Source organism: Lissotriton helveticus, chromosome 2_1 (assembly GCF_964261635.1).
Source record: "Lissotriton helveticus chromosome 2_1, aLisHel1.1, whole genome shotgun sequence".
In the NCBI taxonomy this organism is placed as follows: Eukaryota; Metazoa; Chordata; class Amphibia; order Caudata; family Salamandridae; genus Lissotriton; species Lissotriton helveticus.
In genome coordinates this window covers 127163413-127180996 of record NC_136059.1, presented here as the reverse complement: position 1 = coordinate 127180996, position 17584 = coordinate 127163413, and the positions used below count along the sequence as shown (strand labels likewise).

Sequence of the window (17584 nt, the reverse complement as noted above, 5' to 3'; positions counted from 1 at the left end):
CTTCACAGAAATTCTGTGAAGGGTCACTTGTGTTACTTGCAACGCTCCTGAGATCAGCCTAGACTGGCCTACGGCATATGATGTCATTCTGTTGAAATCTGGCACAGCCCTGTCATAAAGTGTCATTTCTGTCCTCAGCTGCAACAAATTGTACATAAATCAATCCTGGGAAATTATGCCTAAGAGTAGGTGGTGTGAAGACATGCTGGCATTAACCTCTACTAATACATACATTGTTAGCATCTGGCTACACACTTCTGTAGCTGTCTGGTGGCAGCAGTAATAAGTTCAACACTACCTGAAAAATAACATATTGCAGATGATTCCATCACGTCTCAGATGAGATGGCCACAATTACTTTCTGTTTCACAATTTTAAACCAAGGATCAATAACACCACCCCCTGAATTTGGTGTATTGCAGGCAATCCAGATGTGTGAAAGGCTTATTTTGTAAAATTATTTGTATAGCAGATGTTGGCAGTACTAAGTATTTTAAAGAATAAAAGCATTTACACACTTTATTGGTACACAATTAATCTGTGTTAGAATATTCAAAGGCTGAGTTGGTCAAGCCAAAAATACAACTTTTTTCTTTTTTTTATAATGGAACCCTCTTTTGTTTATGTGTTGGCAGTGGTCCTCTGGACCTGCTACCTGCTCTTCAGCAAACTTTTTTTAACATCCACAAAGTGCTTTGGGTGCTAAGGGGGCCCGTTCCCTTTTATGGATGCATTACTATCTCCTTTGAGGTGTTAGTAAAATATGTTTTGCGACCAGACTGAAGCTGGAAAACATTAATACATAAGATACCAAAGCAGTATTTGGAAGGGACGCCTAAAGTCATCCCTCTCTAGATACCAAACTGGTATCCATGTGTCCAGGTTTAGCAGTCAGTTTAAGTTTTCTAACTTCGAAAATGTGCTTGCCACATAAGAAAATGAATTGTTACACTGGTAAGGCTTACATTGAAGTTTTTGTGTCTGTAAAAATCCCGGCCTTAAAAATAAAGTCTTTACAACAAGGGGTGGTGATGGACAGAGTCTCTGTCCATCACCACCCCCTTTTCTGAATCGTTTTGGCCACTATAGGAGTGGCAGGGTATGCTCAGACATGAGTCCCTTGCTCACTGCACCATCAGGATTCAAGCAAGCCGCGCCGAAGACGGCTGCAATGCCAGAAACCGGTCCCCGGAAGCTTGTTTCCTTTCCAGTAAAGAATTGGCTTGGTAGTTTGGTCTGCCCTGTTCCCATGATGCACTGGGCCAGGGACAGACTAATTTGCATGTAGCCAGGTTCTGAACTGGGATGGTGCAGTGAACTAAAAAACGGTGATGGATCAAGCCCTGATCTTTTGACTGGGTATGAGTGTTCTGTTTAATTCAGATGCTCTGTCCATCACCACCCCCCTTTTCTGAATCGTTTTGGCCACTATAGGAGTGGCAGGGTATGCTCAGACATGAGTCCCTTGCTCACTGCACCATCAGGATTCAAGCAAGCCGGGCCGAAGACGGCTGCAATGCCAGAAACCGGTCCCCGGAAGCTTGTTTCCTTTCCAGTAAAGAATTGGCTTGGTAGTTTGGTCTGCCCTGTTCCCATGATGCACTGGGCCAGGGACAGACTAATTTGCATGTAGCCAGGTTCTGAACTGGGATGGTGCAGTGAACTAAAAAACGGTGATGGATCAAGCCCTGATCTTTTGACTGGGTATGAGTGTTCTGTTTAATTCAGATGCTCTGTCCATCACCACCCCCTTTTCTAAAAATAAAGTCTGCAATGTGCTGGTCTGATGTAAAACTGCGAATTCTCTTGTAAATCGCTCTAATGCCTTTGGGCCAAGTTTGCGCTATATAAAATGGCAAACAAATACAAAAAAATAGGAGTGACTGAGTGGTTCATTGCTTGTGCGGACACAAGTATGCTGAAGTGCCCCACAAGACTGTGTGTCTCGAACAATACATGGCAAACAAATGATTTGAGTTAAAGCTCAAATCCTCACTCCTATTCTTGACACACACACATTATTCTAACCCACACATCCAAACATGGCTGTGTAATGTATAGAATGTAAATATGGATCATTTTAATGCATGCTATTTTACTTTTTGAATTCAACTCATTAACTTTGCACCCTTGAAATTATAGGTGTGTGTCGTCCAACTAGCCAAAAATAAATCTATGTACACTATAGGTTCACTTTGTCAGGAAATGAAGGAAAACAATAAATCTTGAATTTTTGGGATGCACCTAGCAAATTAGTAATGGGCACAATAAGCTGAAATTGCACACATTTGTTGTGTATACACCCATCAGCTCCTATTGCCAAATACACTATTGTGGACATACCAGATAGGGCTTGACAGGTGCAGATTCAAGGGCAGCCCTCTTCATGGACAGATATTTTGACATCTGTGCCAGGTGAATATTGTGTTGCTCCACTTCAGGAAGGAGGGAGATGTGCACCTAGTGCATTGCACCCCTCAGCTCTCTCACTCCATGTAGGATGATAAACATGTCCTGTACCCTCGGGGCTCATGACTCACTTGAGTGAAGGGGTGAGAGTCTGTGGACATCTGAACTTCCTTACCCCTCACTGCAGCCTTACAGCACGTCAGTCGGACTGATGCACAACAAAGCATCACTCCCTCCCAAGCACAGGAGCTGACCGTGTGGCTCACTCCCTCCTTCACTACAGCTGATTCCTATCAATTGGAATGTTTGGCCACAGATTTCTAAGATTTGTCTGCAATAAAAATCAATGCAGAGTGAGAGCAGCTCAAGGTTCTGCCCCACCATGTTTTACGAGCTGCCCTTTGGACTGCTGAGAGCTGCTGTCACATGCATGAAGAAGGGAGTCAGCTGTCTTTTTAATGACAAGCATTGCCAAAGCCAATGGTTATTGGCTGTGTCACTTGCTTTCAGTGGTGCTGCAAAATGATAATATGTACAATAATGGCCCTTATTCCACTGACATGCACATGCGTTAGAACACGCGCACATCATGATAAAGATGCAGGCACCATTTAATGTTCATGTTTATATTTGTTGGTCAAAGATGGCAGCTTCCATTCAGCATGGTAAACTAAAAATGTTAGATTTTCTTTGTAAAAGAACAGCTCATAAAAAATACCACAGCTCTTGAGCGGTTGGGGATGGAGGATGGAAAGGGGAAAGCAGATAATAGAGGGAGGAGGGGAGAAGATCAACAGAAGAACACAGGGGCATATTATCAAGGGGGTTTATCTCCGCTTTTTTGGCTTTAAAAGCCAAGAAAGCGGAGATAAAATTATCTCCCTATTACCTAGCTGTCGCTAACACCAGTTAGCGACAGCTAGTAGGAGATAGCGACCATCTTGGGCCCCACTTTGCATGTCAGTGATATTTATCACTAATGATATGCAAAGTGGGCGTGCCAAGATGTTAGCGACTGGAAACAGTCGCTAACATCGCTATCTCCTATTACCAACTTTTGGAGATATTCGCGCTAAGCGCGAATATCTCCAAAAGCTAACACCTGCCCTGAGCAGTTCTTAGCCATGTTATCCAATGGGAGGTGGATAACATGGCTAAGAGCATTAGCTCGGTAATGCATGAATATCGCTGACTTTTCAGCGATATTCATGCATTGCGGCCGTTTTTTATCGCATTTGCGATAAACCTTGGTAATACATTGGTTTATCTGCGATAAAAAGCGCTGCAGCTCAGCGGTAAAATTTTGTCTCTAATTATCGCTATTGCTTGGTAATATGCCCCACAGAGACAAGACAAGGCAACACAGCGTTTGTAGGAGAGAAACATAAAAATGTGAGAGAGCAGCACAGGGGATGAGAGGCTCACAAAATAGAGATCTGGAAAATATTTGCATTGTGGGGTGCTTAGGAATAAAGATAGGAGGCAGAGCAGCTCGAAGGCGAGAAAAACAGATGGATGAGAGAGAGAAACACAGGGCGGAAGGACGAGAAAGACTCTCATGAGGAAGACTGGTGGAAACTATATGCACTCATGTGGAATTCCTAAGCAAAAATAAAATTGTAACTCTCCTAAAAGTGAGCAGTGGAAGGACGTAACCAAGGAGGCAATTCTCTAGGGGAGGGACAGAAACAAGCTGTACTTATATTGCATTTAAATGAAGGCTTTTCCAGCTTTGCACATTTAAGACATACTACTGTTCTTGATTGTTGTTATTTTATTAGATGCATATGTGACTCTGTTTATTTTATTTATGTATCAATATGTTAATATGGTTATAACAAACTATAAAAATACACAAATGAATTAACTTTTACAAGCAGCAGCACCTAAAAGTCTGATTATCTACTCATACTTGAACAAATGTACCTATATAGAATACAATTTTTTATCACTTTATTATTTTCCTTAGAAATGTATACCCTTTCTATGTAGTTATGTATCTATAAATGCATTACTTTACTCCTAATGTAGAAAAAAGTTAAACTCCCTCCAATCCACTACTCTATGTCTCACCCTAAACCTCTTTCAATATATGCCCTATCTTCACTCTCTGACACATCCCAAACTTCACTCTATCACTATGATCTTTGTAAGATCTTTCATAACTCTTCCCTCCTTTACTCACCCAAACAACTATTTACCCCAATGATCTCCATAATAATCCATTCTGAACTCTTACCTCCTCTATCTCTACCTCATCCGCATATGCACATCAAGGTAATGATACAGCTCCAATTTTTTTATTTACTGATCCATGATGGCAGTATTTTAGATATGCTGCTGCTCTTGATTGTTGTAGCTTCAGATATTCAGGGTCTTAAGTTGTCTGTATTTACTACATAAGTGATAAATTATATTTCTCTGCCATCCTATGCAGCAAGAAAACTTGGACAGCAGATCATCAGACCCGGCACCATGGGACCCCGTATACTAACTTACTCTCTGGTCATCGCGCTGTCAATCCTGGAAATGTCCTTTTCTGGCCCAGTTGCCAGTTACAGTAAGTTATCTGACATGGGAGCCTGGCGTTATCCCATGATATTCTGTGATTTCATGCAGTGACCATGATGATCATGACTCTATTGGACTTCTCCTCCTTCCACAGATAGAGGGCAGAGGTCATTTCAGCTTTACAAACCATACTATAAACAAGGGATCATAGGTTGGGTGGTTGAGTAGTTCTTTTGAAGTACCCTAGATTTTGTGAACCCAAAAAATTGGAGTCACGATACGTTAAGTCTGTGAAACAACTCCTCTAATTACGATAATGTTCCATGTTTTGGAGTGTGATTGAGTTTTGGACTAGCGTATTTGTCTCATCATAATAGGAACTACTTTCCTTATTTTTGTTTCCCACTTTGTGTGTAATTTCCTATGTGGAATATTGTAATATTTTTATCAATTAACATTGTATACTGTGTTTTTTAATATATATTGGAATAAACTGTACACTTTTTATGGATCCATTATTATTATTATTATTTTTATATTTTACTCTTTGCTCCATTTTTGAATTGAATGTTTTGTTTATAAGCGTTGATGCTATTGTAAGTTCACCCAAAGGGGAAATTCTGCTTTGACAGAAAGGGAGAAAAACCAGACTGGCTCTGTGTGAAATGGGAAGACGAATTGAAGAAGTCCTTAATAACAAGCAGGACCTTGGGGCAGCGCTCTGTCCCCACTGAACCCACCTCAGAAGATAGCACTCTATCCAGAGAAGGTGCAAACCAGGGAGTGAGTTATACCTCATTGAATCTCATGCACTCTCTCTCTGTCCTCCAATCTAAAGCAGCTCACAGACTCACTCACTCCATCAGCAGACCCTCATTTACAATGGCCGACCAATCTGTGGTAATACCACTAATGTGGTTATGTTACCACACCCTGCACATTTTCCATTAGCATTATGTATTGTGACATTGCTGAATCCGCACCGCAATAATAAGGCATTGCTATAAATGAGTTGAAAGTAAAATTCCACTTTTTAACAACAGGATGAGGACTGATCCATAATGGCTTGCTGAGCAATTTAAATATAATTCCTTTAACAGAAGACTAGATCTATTTTCATTCAAAGTAAACTGAACTAAAATATTTACTTATCTTTCTGGCAGTGCTTAGAGCACAACGACAGCGCAGAAGTGGGAAAGAGGGTTTGCAATATAGTTGTTACCATGCATCACCATCCATTACCACTCATCCATAGCAATGCAAACGTCTTTCATGCACAAGCGTTTACCTTGCACGTACCTTTCCCATGCATGCCTTTATAATAAAAATCTAAGGATTTTGGCACTTAAGTATAAATCTTTATATATATATATATATATATATATATATATATATATATATATATATATATATATATATATATATATATATATAGATATATAGATATATTACTTACTGGCGATAGCCAGTAGGTATATATAGTTAGGATTGTTTTCCATAGGAAATCCGCAACATTCTATTGGGAATAACTTTGGCGCCGGTTGACGGATCTGCCTGTAATTTTCCTTAAATTGGTCTCGCTGCGCTCCGCTCCTTCCCTGAAAGATTCGGGGGGATTCGTGATGTGAGGGCTGAGAAAAAAGGGGGGTCCCAAAACGTGTTTTCCCCATGTTAATTTCCATAGGACGGTCTGACAAGTCTACAGCCCGAACCGCTTAACGGAATTACGCCAAACTTGGCAAAATTGTAGGGACTGGTATGCAGATGTGCCTTTGCTATGCTTGGTGAAAATTGCTGCAGTGGTTTTTAAGAAAATTAACTTCAAAAACACATATATATCTATAACAGCTCACCCTAAGCTTACCCCATAGGTTACCAGTATGCGTACCGTCCGCGTACATACGCGTATGTACGTGGACGGTACGCGTACGTACCCCTACGTGCACGAGCTGCATGCTGATTGGCTGCCACTCTCTGTCAACACTCTAAAACAGAAATTGTGGGCAGCCAACTTGTGCCTCGGTAGAGTGAGGTACAGTAAAGCAGAAAAACAAATGTGTAGAACTCAAAAAGGGGGCAGGGTACAAGCACCCTGACCCCCTAGGCCTGCTCAGGGGGTCCCACAAGGACCCCCAATGTAAAAAAAAAAAAATGTTTTTTAAAAAGTCGGGGGGTCCGCGTACTGTGCTCGTACACATGCGTATGGTACGCGTACGTACGTGCACGGTACGAGGACCCCGCGATGTTTAAAAAAAAAGATTTTTTTTATTTTTTGCCTTGGGGGTCCTTGTGGGACCCCCTGAGCAGGCCTAGGGGGTCAGGGTGCTTCTACTCTGGCCCCTTTGAGAGTTTCGCACCTTTGTTTCACTGCTTTCTTGTGCCTTGGTTCTAACAAGGCAAAAGATGGCTGCCAACACTGGTTTTGAGTGTGTTGACAGACAGTGGCAGCCAATCAGCATGTCTTCCCGAGAAAGCTGCATGGTCATTGGCTGTCAACACTTCTAACCAGGAGGTGTTGGCATCCATCTTGTGCTAGTGTTGACAGACAGTGACAGCCAATCAGCATACCTTCCCGAGAAAGCTGCATGCTCATTGGCTGTCAACACTTCTAACCAGGAAGTGTTGGCATCCATCTTGGGTTTTAGTAGACTGAGGCACAAGAAAGCAGAAAAACAAACATGTAGAACACAAAAAGGGGGCAGGGTAGAAACACCCTGACCCCTAGGGCTGCTCAGGTGGTCCCACTAGGATATTAATATATTTAAACGTTATCCGCTAATAGAATTAGCATTTAAAAAACCTTTGAAATTCACTGAAAAAACCATAGGTTTCAGGCCTTATATAGTTAGGAATTAGCATTTAAAAATCCTTTGAAATTCACTGAAAAAACCATAGGTTTCAGGCCTTATATAGTTAGGAATTAGCATTTAAAAAACCTTGCAAAGTCACTGAAAAAAACCATAGGTTTCAGGACTTATATAGTTAGGAATTAGCATTTAAAAAAGCTTGCAAATTCACTGAAAAAACCATAGGTTTCAGGCCTTATATAGTTAGGAATTAGCATTTAAAAAACCTTGCGAATTCACTGAAAAAAACATAGGTTTCAGGCCTTATATAGTTAGGAATTAACATTTAAAAAACCTTTGCAATTCACTGAAAAAAACATAGGTTTCAGGCCTTATATAGTTAGGAATTATTATTTAAAAAACCTTGCAAATTCACTGAAAAAACCATAGGTTTCAGGACTTATATAGTTAGGAATTAGCATTTAAAAAAGCTTACAAATTCACTGAAAAAAACATAGGTTTCAGGCCTTATATAGTTAGGAATTAGCATTTAAAAAACCTTTGAAATTCACTGAAAAAAACATAGGTTTCAGGAGTTATATAGTTAGGAATTAGCTTTTAAAAAACATTTGAAATTCATTCAAAAAACCTATAAGTTTTAGGGGTTATAGTTAGCTGGACATTTCACTCATACAAAACCATTGAAATTGCTCCTATATAGTTATTTGTACTAACTATATTTCGCGCACCCGCAATCCACTGCTGATGATGTCACATATTAGATCATTCATGACATGGGCAGTGACATCACTGATGACATCTCAAATGTCATCACTGATGACATCATCCACTTGACAATCGCATACACCTTTTCATACACTATTACAATTTTCTATCACTCTTTGTAAAATACAGAGTATCATATTTAAATCCATTGTCACAGCAATACAAGTATCTAAAAATCCACTCAGTGATTCATAGATGTATACACACATCTAATCACTTACCTATGGATTCACTCATACATGCTGTCAATGAACAATAGAACACTATCAAAAATACTTATACATCTATATCGACATTAAACAACAGCACGCATCCTATTCACATATGAAGTCATCCTACTCACTTATGCAAACAATGGATCATACTTACATATTTATTTAGCAAAACACTTATACAAACACCACTTCTTCTATTCATTTAGATAGTAAGTCATACTTAGTGAATTATAAAATCATTATTACAAGTATACAGTTATCCATACAGTCACTCACACAATCATTGAGTCTTAGGTATACTTATATATATACAACAACTGACATATACACTGCCTTTTATTTTTCTAGTTTGTTGGACCTGTACCATTGAGAAATATATTTTCTCATCACCACACCCATAAAGAGATTCACTCACCCAAACTGTTAGAACATGTAGTTTTAACTTCATATATCTACTGAATCAACTATTCACATATCTTTGGACAGTCACACCCCCCCCCCCCCAACGAACCACACACACTTTCACACTCCCATACAAATACTCAGTTAACTAATCAATAACTAATATAGACTTTCACATAGCTAGTAACCAGCTGTAAAATCAGTTTACACAACAACTGACAAAGTGATACAGATATTCACACAGTTTAGTCACTATCCACTATATTTAGTGAGACATTCAAAATTGGTCAAATAAACAGTCAATTACACTGCTACTAAATCCTCCATCCAAATATTTATTTATATATATCCACTCATTCTTCAATGCAAATTGCTATATATATAATGCATATTTAAATAACGAAGCAAACCACATTCACTGGATGATGTCATCAGTGATGTCATTTGAGATGTCATCAGTGATGTCACTGACCATGTCATGAAAGATCTAATATGTGACATCATCAGCAGTGGATTGCGGGTGCGCGAAATATATTTAGTACAACTAACTATATAGGAGCAATTTCAATGGTTTTGTATGAGTGAAATGTCCAGCTAACTATAACACCCCTAAAACTTATAGTTTTTTGAGTGAATTTCAAAGGTTTTTTAAAAGCTAATTCCTAACTATATAACTCCTGAAACCTATGGTTTTTTCTGTGAATTTCAAAGGTTTTTTAAATGCTAATTCCTAACTATATAAGGCCTGAAACCTATGGTTTTTTCAGTGAATATATATATAGATATATGGCTGGCAAATGAACATTCTTCTGGTTGAGAATACGTGTACACTTCATGATAAATATAATTTAAGTGTAGTGTTTGATTCCAGTAATGTGCCCCCAAGACCTCAGTGTGCTCAGAACTAATTTACTGACCTGCACCCATTGTCTCACCAGACACCTTAGAACTCTGTGTGCTGTGGGCTTATTCAATTACCTGTTTCCATTGTTTAATCAGTCAAGGTCTGTTTGAAGGCGTGGGGTGCTTGTCGGTGAACTTGTTTTTAGAATCCTAAATGCTTTATGCCTTTTAATCCTGAGTTGGTCTTTAACTAAAAATCCTTTTAAGTTTCCTTTTTCATTGTATCCTTAAGTGGTATTTTTACCGTACTCATTTCAATTGGGGATTTGGGCCTAAACAGTTTTTTTAATACAAACAGCTGTGTGGTTTTTGCTTGAGCTTGTTGTCGCATTATATTTGTATGTTTTATACTTTTTGCAGTGCAGTATTCATGTTATACTTTCTACAACAATACCTACCAGTGAAACACCTACAATTGCATTGTAAAGGCATGTGTGGCAAAGGTACATGTGTGGTAACATTTTGCCTGGAAAGGAATGCTTTGGTAAGACGTATGCATATTGTTAAGTCTGGGTTGTAAAGGCATGCGTTGTAAGAATACTCGTGGGTCCGTCATACATCCCCCGGAAGGTGAATGACAAACTGTCAACATCCATACAGGTACATAGAAAAAAGTGCAGCTCAGTTAATTGATGCTAAGGTGGGTTTTGAACCCTGTAACACCTTACCCTTCAGTAAGGGACAGACGCAAAGTAGAGCAGTAAACCAAAAGAACAGATGACAATCAAAGTAGAAAACGTTCTTTAAATTAACTCCGTTCGGAGCATGAACTTTGCTAATTAATCAATAAATAGGAACATACAAAAACCAGTGTTTAACAAATTATAACACTAAACCAATTCCACAAATGTAATATAGCTGCTTTGCTTACAAGAAGGCAACATTTGACTTAAGAGACTGTATAGACACAAAGATGAGAACACAAAACCCTCAGGTATCGAAAGAGATGTAAAGCTACAAGAGGACAACAGAAAGACCTAAAGAGGTATCCCTTTAAAGGATAGTTTCCCTCACCCACCAAAGGTGGCATGCTTCCTCTCTGTGGAACCTTAGTGCACCATGAAGCCCAGTCATAGAGTGGGCTACAACCCCCTCAATTAGAGGGTGGAGCTCAGGGATGTTTTAATTGCTAGGAGGGTATATCCTAAATACCCAATGTGAGCTGAAAGCTGTGGTGAGAGATGCAGTGCAGCACATGAGGGAGTGTAAAACTATTGGCAGGATTCAACACACAACGTTATCTAGCAACTCTGTGCAAGGATTAAAAACAAAGGCAGACAAGCATTTTAGGGAGTATTAGGGCCACTTGTGTTACTCAAGGATCAACATGTTTCAGCCTGAGATCTAGTTTGTGTCATGGCCTTCATCCTGCAAAAAAGAGAAGTGTGCAACAAAAGGAATAAAGCACATTTCTTGAGAAGAGCCATGCATACAATACTGGTGCTCCAATCATTTGGGAGTGATGGCTTCACTGGTAGCACATGTTGGAAAGCCAGAAAGAATGTATACAAAAGGTGATTCATTATTGTGTGAAATCACTGTTGTGCTGTCCAATAAGCCTGTGTTTCATTCATGTAGTAGAAAATATTCATTAGAGCATATACTTCGATGAATCTGAATCTCTGAAGAAGTAAAGCAACACCAAGTGTGGCTGTGCCAAAAACTCAAATGTGTGGAATCCGGCATACAGAACACAATGTTGGGTATCTCCAAGGAAACACCTACCCGCCACAGTTGAATTTCATTCTTCAGCTGTATTAGGCATGGATGCTCTAATGCAATCTGGTTTACAATCTGGATGATAGTCAAGGGAGACCTATTTATAATCAAGCAAGATAAGAAAGTGTGAAAATGTTGTGTAAGAACAGTCATAAAAATGAATTTCGAGGATTGTGGACCAATTTGGAGTATGACGTCGACTGGGGTAGCAACAAGTGCTGGAACTGATGCTTAAATCAATCTGGGTGCTAGTGCTAATGGTATGCCAATGTATGGCAATGGTTTTGTTTATCTCTCTTCGTAGTGAGAGTATCATTCTAATATGAATGGTGGGAGAGTGACTCATGGATGCAGCGTAAGTGGTAGCCCTCTTAAAGATCACGGTGTCCAACGTGGTGACTACCAATCGATAAATGCAACTGATGCTCCCATGTTGATACATAGAAAATAAATGTCAGAGTAACAGGTGCACTTGAAACTGTCCCTGACTTAGAACTGTAGGTGTGGATGGGAAAACAACACTTTCAGACAGTGTCTGCATACACGGGTGGTCATAAAAGAAAAGTGCTGTCAGTGCCGCATGATCCTCATGTGTGGGCCAGATAGGGAGAAACTGATGTTACACTACTGGCAGTGTAATACATATATAGTTTGATTCACCAAATTGAAAATTGGCAGTCGGCCGACCAGGCCAAGACGCAGGACCTGCTGAGTCACGCAGTTTACTAGTGAGTATTATACTGCTTCCAGGTAAAAGGACGGAATTGTGATAATTTGTTATGCTTTTTATGTCAGAGTCTTAGCCCTCACTGTTCTTATACTGTGTTGCCACTCTTATCTTGTGTAACTATAAATATGTCTCCCTTGACTATCACACATATTGTAAACTGGATTGCCTCAGAACAACAGTACCTAGGACAGCCGATGCCATTGCTCATTTCTTAATGAACCTTATGGTTCCATTTAATATTGGACTGCATTTTTATCACCACCTGAGTTACCGTTGCCCTTTTTTCATTTACTCTGGGTGTGGGGAAATACTGGTCCATTTTCTGGGCTTCTTGACTTTGAGAGCCTACAATTGATTGTATGTGATACAACATAGTTTGAAACGCTAAACTGAGGTGCTGCTGAAACTGATGTCTCTCAGACAATCCTCATTAGATTATGTCAGATCCAGTATTATACTCTGATGCTCAGGAACGTGTTGTGTGAGGCATATCCTGCACTATGTCTAGAATGAATATGTCTTGTATTACCAGATGAGCGTTTACTATGTCTATTTCTGGTATCCCCAGGTATATGTGTAGCATGTCCATGTTTGGTGTCACCACTTGCATGTGTGTAATGTCCATGTTTGGTGTCACTAGCTACATGTTTGTATACCCATGTCTGTTATTACTCAGTATATGTGGTGTTTGCCCTTCTCTGGTATCACTAGGTACATGTGCAGTATACTCATGTCTGATATCAGTAGGTACAGTGTTAACATATCTATTAAATCATGGTGCATGGACAGATTTTCCACTTTCTTAAGTTCACAAAACATTGACTTAGATGCCCTGGGCACCTTTGCACTTTTCCAGGCATGATTGAGGAAAACATTAGTGCATTCCTATTTGCTGCTTTGCAGTGTTGTTTCCAATGGAGAATTTGAAAATAATGTACCATTAATCCCGGATAAAAGGCAACTTGTTTATGCAATGGCATAGCTTTTTTTAATGTTTTTCCGCTTGGCGAAATCATTTACCTGACAACCTACAAAATATTAGGGTGTTTTTCTAGCCTTTTCATCCGGGAAGGGAATTTATTCTTGCCCCTGAAAAGAGACAATATCCAATACATTTCAGAATTGGAAAGGGTCAGAGGGGAGCTGTGCACAATCTTATATACATGTGGACATTGATAATCATTTATGGCTGCCCATGTCTTGAATCTTCCACTACTGTCCACTTGTGTGAGATTCACTCCTGTAAAACATTGTTCTATCACAGAGTTATTAGTGGAATTAGCAGACTTTATACAACAAGGTAAACTTTTGTGAATTCAGTGACCTGCCAATCCTGACACTGCACTCCTAAATCTTTTTTAAGAGTTTCGATTGGCTTTTTTAATTGGGACTGGTATGTCTAGTCTGCCTATGTATGAATATTATTTGTGATATGTCTGTGTCAACTATGCCTGTTTTTCCATGTCTATTATGTATCTGTTTACATTTAGTATGACCGTGCATGCTAGTAAATGTAACAGTTTTCCACAGTGTGAATGGTTCAGAGTTTACAATCTCCTAGCAGCAGCATCTCACCTTCACTCCTAAAATAATGTATGCCTAGGTTACTTCGAATTTTTCTAGAAGTCCGGTGGTTTAGTCATTTCAGGAGAATACACATTCTGTCATCTCAATTATTACATGTAAGGTCAAGCGATCATTCTAGATAGTTATGTTATATTAAAGACATATGTTTACAGCTCAATTGCTCATGGTTTGTTGCTACTACATAATATAGAGAAAGGGTTAGATTTGGCCCAAATGAGGATCTTTTGAAATGGGAAGCTAGCCCTTGCTCTTGCTGCACTAATGTGAAGACTGGTTTTGTGAGAGAGATTAGCTCAGCAGCAGGATCTAAAAATAGCATATGTTGTGATTACATGTCAGTATAAATGTGTTAGCCCCTCAAACTGGACATATATTTCTGCTGATGTTTGTTGTTAGCCTTTGTATTCTCTCATTCTCGTAACATAATTAATTTCCCTTTTTTCTGAAACTGTTTTCTCTAGGGGACAAGAGGGAAGCTGACTGTAAAACATCAGCTGCTAATCTAAAGGATGCAGTGAAGAGTGTCACCAAAGCCCAGGATTTAAGGTTGGAAGCCGAGATGATAATGAAACCATACGCTAACTGGGAAGAGTTCCTGATGCCAGCCCCCATGTCCGTTGCTATCCTAGGAGAGCTGGCAGCCATTTCATCAGCCAGTGGGGACTTCTCTATCAACCTGAATCCACCAGCAAGTGGATTCAAGCACATGAAATACCCAGAGTCCTTTTCTGCCACCCTAATGCAGGTCTGCAATAGAGCCTGGCTTTCCTTCAGCACAGCAGATAAAAACATGGATAAGATCAGGCTCCTCACAGGTTCCATGCCAACTACCATTAGAGATGTGGTCCAGATTCTGTTCATGGACACTGAATCTGTTAATTCTCTTCTCCCACGCCGCCTAAGCGCTCTTCTCAGTATGTCCAATGAATGCACATCCTTGGCTCAGTCTGTGGAGAAAAGCTTTATGGATACCATTCACTTAATCCAGGAGGTGCTTGAAGCTTGTTTGAACTCCAAGAGGGGCTACGAGAAGAAGTTGGGTGATGTGAAGATTGCCCTGGAACAGCTTCGCATAAAAGAAGCCTCTTCTAACTATTCAGTGAAAATGGCAGAGGAGTTCAGGAAGTCTACTGAGAAACAACTAAAAGATGCCACAGATATGTATAAGGAAGCTCTGAATAAAGTTCCCTCTGTGTGGGAAACCTTGGCTGCTAATTTTGTGGGTGGCATTCTTGACACACTGTCTTTCAGTGGAAACAAAGGTGGAAGCGTGGTGCTTCATGCAAATGTTCCTGCTACTGCTGACATAAGTGACGTGAGGTCCACTCAGGCGACTAAAACTATCTGCTCCAAGTCCAGTCAGATGACAGCTATCACAGACAACCTTCGGAAAATTATAGCTATGAACGGGGAAACTATTAACATGACAATGGTTTATAATGAGAGAGATCATACCGTGGTGTCAAACTATCCTAAACAGCTGACATTGATATTGAAAAAGGATATAGACGATGAAGTTGAGTGTAAAGCACAAACACTAATGGATGCTGTTTTGCAATCTGCTGTTGATATATTTGAAGACCTGGAAAGAGTTGCAAAATCTCAGAATACAGATGAGAGTTACCAGAAAGCACTTGTTAAAAGATTAAACTCAATAATTAGTAGGTCACTAACAGTTGATTCATATTGTAAATCAGCAACTAATGCTCAGCCATTGCAACAAAACCCACCAAATGCAGCCAACACTCAAGGCCCTGTTGGCTCTCAATCTGCACAAATGGCCCAGGCACGAGTGGAACAAGCCAACCTTCAATTAAAAAGAACTCAGGAAATGTACAGTGAATCCTTTGAGAACACCAGAAAAGAAAATGAGAAACTAACAGCGATCCTGGTTGAAATGAGGGGCCAGAAACTGGACCAAATTGAGTTTGATGTAGCCAAGAAGATGCTCATTAAAGGACTAGATTCTCTGGAGAAGGTGAAGGAGCAGTGGGAGAAAATGGTCCACTTCTTTCAGATGATATCCAACATCATTAAGACGTGCCTAGATAAAAATGTCAATGAGTTAGTGCAGTCTGCCAGATCAGTGCAGAGCATTCCCAACTATTCCACTGATGCCTTTGTGAAGGACCTGATGTACAACCGAGCATTTGCAGCCAGCAGTATTGCCCACTTAGTTAACATGATCTCGTCTACCTACTGTGAGGTTTCCCAACGCTACTTGATGGAACGCGTGAGCGCTTTAGGTAGACTTCTCATCATACCTCCCTCAGACCCACAGTTCAAGGTCGAGCGAGAAAAGTTACAAAGTGGTTGTGATGATGCTCGTAATGCAATCCAAGCCTTGGTGATTTCAAAAAAACAAGAGTTTGACCTTGGTATTGAGGCAAGAGTTAAAGCAATAAATTGCCAGCTGGGAGAAGCCATCCCACCCATGTCAGCAGCAGAAAAGAAGCGCATCAGTGAGGATGTAAATGCAGGGGCAAGTGCTGCGACAGATTACATATGATTTATCTAGATAGCTTTACCTTAGAGGGCCAACATATTCTCTATAAGTCATGTTTACTTCCTTTAGCTTTGCTAAGACAATAATGTACTGGAGTCAGTGGGTGGAAGTTATTTCCATTCCAATGGGGGTGGGTGGCAGGCATTTCACATTTGGTGCATCAAGTGTTTTGCTCTAGATACATGTTGTCCATTGCTTTGGAATTGTGCCTCATATGCCATTCTTTAAAAATCAAGCCTTGATAGCTCACTAATGTACACTGTTATGTCAGATACCTGAAGGTTGTGCCAAGTATTTCTTCTCTAAAATTAAACTGCTGCAAGATCCACCTGTCCTTCAACCTGTAGGCACACCACTCACCATTTTCTTGGACTCTTTGAAGACTCCAATATTCTGGCCTCTGAACTCAAAGTTCCTCTGAATCCCATGCCTTGCTACCACCAAGAATTCAAGATTTAAAACAACCTTGCTTGAAAACATGCACATGCATAGTAGATGGTTCCCAGATCAAGCCCTCCACAGACCATATGTTTTTAGTAAGAGTTAAACATTGTAGTTTGAGTATGAGGTACACCGGGCATAAACTTCCTATAGGCTGCCCATTAACAATAATTTTATTATTGTTCAGAAGTTAGCTAAAACATGTACAATGTCTTTGTGTTTTATCCTCAATCAAGCTTGTGCTTTTGTTTCTCGCTATTGTAATTTATAAAACAATAAAATTTACTGCATATGAATTAACGTAGTCTTCAGCTCTATTTCTTTGGTAGGTAGGTGTTCCTCCTTTGCACATTTGTAGCCACATAACTATTCAGTTTATTCACTGGGTGCTTCTGCATTTGAAGGCACCAGGCATTGGATGTTAAACAAATTCCAAGAGAACTAACCTGACACTAACATAGTAAAACAAGGCTCCAATATTACTGTCCACACGTAAGTATTAGTCATCAGTAACAACAAATCAAATTGCTAGTTAAAATGAAGTAGGGGTGGGCATAAACTGCATAACTACATGTAGTAGAATCATGCA

The 17584-nt window shown here is 39.8% G+C and overlaps 1 protein-coding gene across 2 annotated transcripts in view; it reads left to right on the top strand.

Moving 5' to 3' along the window:
* LOC144817787 (uncharacterized) overlaps positions 1-17295 on the top strand; it is a 47814-nt gene extending 30519 nt beyond the window's left edge. Inside the window, exons 2-3 of one of the 2 annotated variants that reach the window (XM_078674602.1) lie at positions 4847-4969; positions 14510-17295. In XM_078674602.1, coding sequence (XP_078530728.1) covers positions 4885-4969; positions 14510-16557 — 2133 coding nt within the window. In that variant the 5' untranslated portion in view covers positions 4847-4884 and the 3' untranslated portion in view covers positions 16558-17295. The remainder of the gene's footprint in view (positions 1-4846; positions 4970-14509) is intronic. The other variant, XM_078674603.1, reaches the window with a different exon arrangement.
* Positions 17296-17584: the final 289 nt, after the last annotated feature.